This window comes from Cupressus sempervirens, chromosome 9 (genome assembly GCF_028749045.1).
Source record: "Cupressus sempervirens isolate cs-2001-9-10 chromosome 9, ASM2874904v1, whole genome shotgun sequence".
In the NCBI taxonomy this organism is placed as follows: Eukaryota; Viridiplantae; Streptophyta; class Pinopsida; order Cupressales; family Cupressaceae; genus Cupressus; species Cupressus sempervirens.
The window spans coordinates 550,810,488-550,818,196 of record NC_143126.1 but is presented as its reverse complement, the minus strand read 5'-3'; the positions used below and the strand labels follow the sequence as shown (position 1 = coordinate 550,818,196).

The 7,709-nt window shown below is 33.5% G+C and overlaps 1 protein-coding gene across 1 annotated transcript; it reads left to right on the top strand.

Moving 5' to 3' along the window:
- The first annotated feature begins 340 nt into the window (after positions 1 to 340).
- On the top strand, positions 341 to 1,258 carry LOC149539825 (uncharacterized). Its single transcript, XM_089802622.1, has one exon. It carries the CDS (start codon positions 341 to 343, stop codon positions 1,256 to 1,258), a length of 918 nt encoding a protein of 305 aa, XP_089658748.1.
- Positions 1,259 to 7,709: the final 6,451 nt, after the last annotated feature.

Genomic DNA, 7,709 nt, shown 5'->3' with positions numbered 1-7,709 from the left:
TTCAGAGTTCCAAGTAACGACTTCCATCGTAATCTCCACAATAATAAATTAAAAGTGTTTCTACAAACTTCAACCATCATACTTAATCACAATATATTTTTGCAAGCGCTCGGTTGGAATTCCTACGCGTCAGCGTTATTTTCTCTGCACGCAACTTATTTCCTTGCATTACCAATCTCCTCCTCTTCTATTTAAAATGTCCCGGCTCACATGCCAGCAGCTCATTAATTGTGTTTTCAGCACTTTCCAGATTTCATTCGAGAAGCGCTAGCTCAAAAACGGCTCAAGATCGGCATTTTAGGGTTTGGAATAAAGTAGAAAGAAAGATTAGCAGATAACAATGGACGGCGTTGCCTTTGGAGGCATGCAATCAGCTTCTTGCGAAGCTGTAGAAATAGACGAGCTTCTGGAGAACATTTGGATTCGATTTTTCGCCGGAGGCTCTGAAAGATCCTGCATAACTTCAGTCGTTGCGGAGGAGGAAGTAATCAACAATTCTTTTAAAGAAAATGAAGTCCCTATGGAAAGAAACAAAGGAAATAAGATCGAGTTCCCATTAAAGCAGCAATCGGAATTCAATTATGATGGATTGTCATCACTAGAGGAATATGTTGAAAATTTTCCTTACCTTGAAGAACCGTCAGGGGGAAATCTGGAACAACTGATGGCTGTTCCGGCTATGGAGGAAAAGGTAAAGAACAATTCTTTACTTGAAGAATCCAAGAATTTAAATGCAAATTGCGCCATTCTCGAAAATAAAGCTGCGATTTTGCTGAAACGAGGTGGAATAGAAGTGGAAAAGCATTACAGAGGGGTTCGGAAGCGGCCATGGGGGAAATTCGCTGCGGAAATAAGGGATTCGACCAGGCAGGGGACGAGGGTTTGGTTGGGCACATTCTCCACTGCGGAAGCGGCAGCCATGGCGTACGACAAAGCTGCTCTGAAAATGAGAGGGTCTCGCACTTTCCTCAATTTTCCACTTGAAATTGTGTCCACGGCATTGGCAAATGACCTCTATTCAGGAAACACCGTCTCTCACACAAATTCTGCAAATTTCCACGATATTTTGTGCAGAAAAAGAGGATTCTTGGAGGAGGAGCAGCCGCCGCAGATGAAAAGATTCAAAATCCAGCCGCAAATTTCGACTTTTGATGGCGTTGGCGACGATATTTTGGGTTCATTTGAATTGGATTATTGGGAGGAATTGCTTCTCTCTCCTGACACCAACGATCTCATGAGCACCTTAAAAACACGATAGTAGAGAACGGTTATTGTAAATTTGTATAGATAAGTGAAAATTAATTTCAGTTATATCCTATATTTTTTATACGAGAAAACATCAGTCTTCTTTTGAACTTTTGGCAATGGTGTCACATGGATAACAGTCTCACTGGGCATTGGAAAAGAAATCAGATGTTAGGGCAATCCACTTTATCATGATTAAGAGAGAGCTAGACATTCAATCTTCATACCGTTTTACTTTTTTCATATATATTCAGGCCAGAATTATGTATATAGGAGTTACAAAAAGGAGTCAATAGTCTTATTTATATAGGAAAAGTTGGTGGAAAACATTACAATCTATTAGTAAATTTAGTTTTTTCTATAATCTTTAATTTTATTTTTAGTTGTTAAGAAACTTTACAATATATACTTTTATTTCATTTTTTTCTATCCTTTACAACTTTTTATTTTTTCTTGAAATAAACAAATTAAAACTAAGAATAGTAAAATCATGGAAAGAAAAAAAAATTATTTTTCACAAAGACTAGAAACTATAGACTTTAGGAACTTTGGTTAATATTTCTTTAACACAAATTAATATGAAAAAGATTCATTCAAAAAAATTAGTCTCCTCCATGTAAGTGGCACAATAAATCATTTAAAAATATATTAGCTCAAAATATTATGAAAAAGACTCATTCAAAAAGATTAGTCTCCACTATGTAAGTGGCACAATAAATCATTTAAAAATATATCTCTCACAACATAGGAAGATGATAAGACATATTCTTGTGCAAGAAAATATTATTTTACATTCAACAAAACAAAAGATTGACCTTTTATTCCATCCATTAGATTTTCCTATTTCAACTTTATGCAACTCATGTAACCCTTCTCAAAATCTAATAGCATTAAACCATAGTAATGAGACTCTCCATGAGTGACACAAGTCCCCTAGGTCGGCGAGTCAGGTTACCCTTGCTAGCTCAAAATGAGTCGTGACCTTGACTCCCCAAGTCATCAAATATTTAATATTTCTCTAAGGTATTTCTATTAATATATCCTAACTTGTCAAGTCATTGTCAAGTCATGACCGTGTTCGAGACAAGTCACAAGTCAAATTGCCCTTGCCAAGTCAGAGTCGGGTCTAAGTCTCGCTACTTTGCATTAAACATTTGTAACATCAACATTTTTCATTGTCCTAGAGCTCCAATTTTTTCATATCCTAGAAATCAATCAAAATATGGCACTAAAATTAGTTATGTCCAACCTTTATACACCACCTAATGATCTATGTTGCAATATCTTCCATTGCTCCATGCTCTCAAAATTTAACATACTTGGAATTTAATGAATTCTCCTTCCATAGCCAAATCTTATTGTAAAGTTCCTAAATCAAATCAAGTTTTGGTAAATTGAAGATGGTGAAGCCCTCAGCCTTAGGCTTTTGATGGTAGCTCATGGACAAGTTGCAAGTGACTGCTCTTTCTTTAGATTCTACTAACATAGAACATAGGTCGAACCATTGTAGCCCTCAACAAAAGCAAGTGCATTGGTGAGTAAACCTTGGTGTAAAATTTCTTTCCATCATTGGTTATGATGCAATTTCTTGGGTTGAAGCAATGCCATCTGTATACAATTTCTTTGTTAAATGGAGTCATTACAGGGCATCAAAAGCTCTATGTAGTGGAAGAAACATGGTATTTTTTTAAATTGCAAGTTCTTTTGGAGGTAGATTGATTTTTCTAGGCAAATCATGGGGAGATTACCCTAGAGTGAATTTTATTTTTAAAAAATAAATAAAAAATTATATGGAAAATATCATCTTCTTCCATATTGTAGATGAAAGTAAGTTTCTTTATGATGCAGGAGCATCTTTGGAGTGTTGGCAATTTCGTATCACCCATAAAATATTTGTTATTTTCTATTTTTATAGTTATTTTTCTAATATATTGTATTGACATACTCTTGTTTTTTATTTCCAAATTTTGGAGGCTTAACTTCATATTGGGGACATATCATGGATCATTGTCCTAAGTGCACAAAATCCTATTTAACAACTAGAAAGAGTCATGCTTCATCTTATTGGGTACTACTTCCCTATGTTCTTCTTCATGCAATGCCCGATATTTAATTCAGCATGGTTCTATATTTAAGAGCCAGCGTATGCACTCTTGGATCTACAAAGTTGGTAAATGTGTGGACCTATACCTAAAGCTACATAATGTTATCTCTTGTATCATGTATTTAGTCATTAATTCATTAAGGGCTAGTCCTATAATGTAATGCATATTTCCTATTAGTAGAGAGCATGAACTCAAGTTGACTCGTTTGTCCTGATGGCTATATATGTAATGTCCTAGAATCTTAGGAGGTAGGAGGAAGTAGTAGCTTTCAAGGGATACTTAGAAGAAGCTTGGATAGAGAAATTTGATATGTAACATGGAATGTACATTGGTCATAACTAGAAAGGCCTTACATTATGACATACGATTTATTTTATCATGCAATATGTCTAAGGAATCAATAGAATGTATAGTGAATAATTCATGTAATTGAAGATATGTTGATAATAAAGTGTTTCTTGCAAATATATCTTGGGTACTTCTACTATTTTGTATTTCTTGGGGTTTGGTCATCCTTGTAATGTATCATTTCATACCACAATTTTATTTTAATTATAAATCCAAGAAAATAAAGAAACCCATTTCAGTTTCTTTATTCTTTACCTTTTACTATGGCATCAATATTTAGATTTTTCTTATTTTATGTTTTTTGTACAACACAATAACATATAAGTAGTACAAATGTTTTGGATTGGGCAAACATAGTGTAGGAAGAGTTTAGACCTCATATATTGTATTCATTCGATTTTATTTGAGTGCATAGTTATCTCAATCATTTAAAAAATTTAATAGTTTTGTTAGTTATAGATTGAAACAAAAATATTGGTTTCAATATTTCAAAAGTACTCATCATACTTTCAATAACATGTATTTTGGGTGTGTTTGCATCTATATCACACTAATGAAGTTTAATAAGTTATAAGAATAAAATACTGTTTAAACTTAATTTAATAATTCCTTAAATTTGATTTTAAATAAAATTAAAATTTACATGCATTTATAAACTCTTTTCTATTATTATAAATTTCTAAAAATTAAACTTTATTCTTCTCTAATAATGAAACTTTCTTTTAGTATTGTCCAATTTTAAGTTTCTTATTTTTAATTTATATCTTTTATGTAAAAACTATATATATAATAGAATAAATATAAGTTAGTAGCAAGAGCCTGCTCATATGAAAGAATCAAACAATTATTTGTTTGCAATTTTCATGTTTGCTAATTTATTCCTTATTAATATGAAAATCAATTTTAAAGAATGGTTTACCATATAGTGTGGTGTTGAGGTGGTGGTTGTATTATTGTGGCAACCGGGATTCAAATATCAATTCGGTCATTGTTAAATTTTAATTTGAAATAGTTTTTATATCATAATAATTTTATTCTTAAATATTAAAAAAATTTAAAATTATAATAATTAAAATATAATAACTTATGAAAAATATATTATTGAAAATAGTATAACTAAAACATACATATAATTATATTGCTTCATGAAATATAATATAATATAATTAATTTAATAATTTAACTAATACATATAATATTGCAAATAGAACTTTGAAAATTTGGAGACAAATTTATTTTCTTATGTCGATTGGGTTTAGTCATGGTATTCAATTTTTTTTAGTCCTATGAATCATGTAAATTATCTATGAGATGGAGGTTGAATTTTGTATCTATTGTTTCATTCTATTTAGGATTGGGGTTCAATATAGTTTTCTATAAGAGAAAATATATTTTTTGGGGTTTCTTCCTAGCAGTAAATTGGTTTAACATATTAAATTATACTTAGAATTTAGTTAGGTTCAATGGTAGAATATGTGTAGGGTGACTATTTTCTAAATACATCATATAATTTTGTTCAAATTATGAGTTACATTTTTTAATTCTTATTGTAGGATTATGTTTAATTTTTAGTTTACTATTTTATATTAATTTAATTTGGTTTTGTAATATTTTAGGTCCAATACAATTTAGTTTACCATCTCTCTCTCTCTCTCTCTCTCTCTCACACACACACACACACACACACACACACACACACACACACACACACACACACACACACACACACACACACACACACACATTATTACCCTCTTAAGTATATCCTCTCCCTCCCCTCCTCATATTGTCTTCCTTATTTAACCTCTATTTCTAACTAACATCTATCCACCTCTCCCCATTCTCTCATACACTAACTTTCTCTAACATGCCCCCCATGTCTTTCAATATATGTCTATCCTAATCTCTCATTATAAAATTTCTTAAGCTCCATCTCATCTCTATAGCCTTCTCCCCTTTCTCTTTGTACTTCATCTCTCCCCCATCTTAATTCTCTCTTTATCCACTTTTCCATCCACCTCTCATCATCTATTCACCCTAATTATGATCTCTCTCTCTCTCTCTCTCTCTCTCTCTCTCTCTCTCTCTCTCTCTCTCTCTCTCTCCCCCCTAAATTATTTTATTAATTTTTTGAAGCCATATCTCATCTATCTCCCCTTCCCACTTTATTAATTTTCTTACGCTCCATCTCATCTCTATAGCCTTCTCCCCTTTCTCTTTGTACCTCATCTCTCCCCCATCTTAATTATCTCTTTATCCACTTTTCCATCCACCTCTCATCATCTATTCACCCTAATTATGATCTTTGTATCTACCTCATCTCTCTCTCTCTCTCTCTCTCTCTCTCTCTCTCTCTCTCTCTCTCTCTCTCTCTCTCTCTCTCTCTCTCTCCCCTAAATTATTTTATTAATTTTCTTAAGCCATATCTCATCTATCTCCCCTTCCCACTTTATCTTTCTAGATCATCTCTCTCCCATTTCACTTCCTCATTAAACCCTTTCGCTCTACCTCTCACCCTCTTTCACCTTCATCATCCTCTTTACTTGTCCACATAATGTATCTCACCCTATTCTCTACATTTTCTATCTCTCATGATCGCAAATACACATGGATAAATATTTTCCCTTCCTAGTCTGACCACCTTTGTCCCATATTTAGTCTTTATTTCTAGCTCGTGACTATTACCCTCTCCTTATTATCTTAATACCCTCTGTTAGACATGTGTCCCTTGTAACTAAACCCCAAATCTTTACCCAATTTATATTACCCTCTAACTATCTTTCCTCCCTTGTCTCATCTCATCTTTCTCCCTTTTTTTGCTTTGTGTCTTGATCATATTTTCCAACCTTACCTAGTTCTCTCTCACACTATCTTTCTCACATGTCCCTCTTCTGTCTCTTGTACACACACATGTACATGGATACAAACACCTATAGAAATAAATCTTACCCTCCCTAATGTATTATTTATCTCCCATATTTACTATTTAATATTCATCTCTACCTCATGTCCATTTACCTCCCTTGCCCCCCCCACCCCCCCGCCCTCGCCCCCTCCCTCTCCCTCTCCCTCCCTCCCTCCCTATGTCATCCCTAAATTATGTTATCAATTTCTTTAGTTATATCTCATCTATCTCCCCTTCCCATCTTATCTCTCTAGATCGTCTCTCCATCGCTTTGCTATAACTACCATCTCTCTCCTTTTTTCTCTCCCAAATTATTCTCTTTTTCTCTCTCCTACACTTCATTCACCATATGATCTTATGTCTATCCTTGATGTAAACCTCATGTCTCTCATCCTCTTCAACTTCTCTTTTTCACATTTTCCCCTTATATTTATCAATAATGTCTCTCATATATCCCCTTATAATTATGATCTCTCTCTCTCTCTCTCTCTCTCTCTCTCTCTCTCTCTCTCTCTCTCTCTCTCTCTCTCTCTCTCTCTCTCTCTCTCTCTACAATCAAGATATTTCTTTTCTCAAACCATTGTTTATTATTTTCCTTTATCTATCTCATCTCTATCATCCCCACTCTCACTATTAATTACCATTTGTTTCTACCTATTGTCTCTCCCCCCTCTCTCTCTTCCCCCATCAACATTTCTATCTATTTTGATCCTTAATTTTTGTTTATCTCATCTTGCTAGACATTCCCTTTCTATGTGCATCATTTGTCCATCATCTTATATCTCCACTTATCCATCATATTATATCTCCAATTATCCATTTCTCTTGCCCCCTAAATATCTTCCTCCTAATGACCATATTTATCTACATCATGTCATTCACCACCCTTTTCTCTCTCACAAACACACACATAAATATCAATATCTTTTCTCTAATTATTTTCATCCTAAATCTCTTTCTCATCTCTCTCCCTATACCCTCAGCCCCTTTTTCCCTTCTTCCCCTCCTCTCAACATATATTTCACGTAATTACCATATATCTCTCTCCCACTAATAAATATCTTTCACTCTATCATAATAAGTTTTTTTCCATCTCTACACCATCT

Coding starts and splice junctions, on each gene's coding strand:
- LOC149539825 (XM_089802622.1), top strand. CDS start 341: ATGGACGGCGTTGCCTTTGGAGGCATGCAATCAGCTTCTTGCGAAGCT.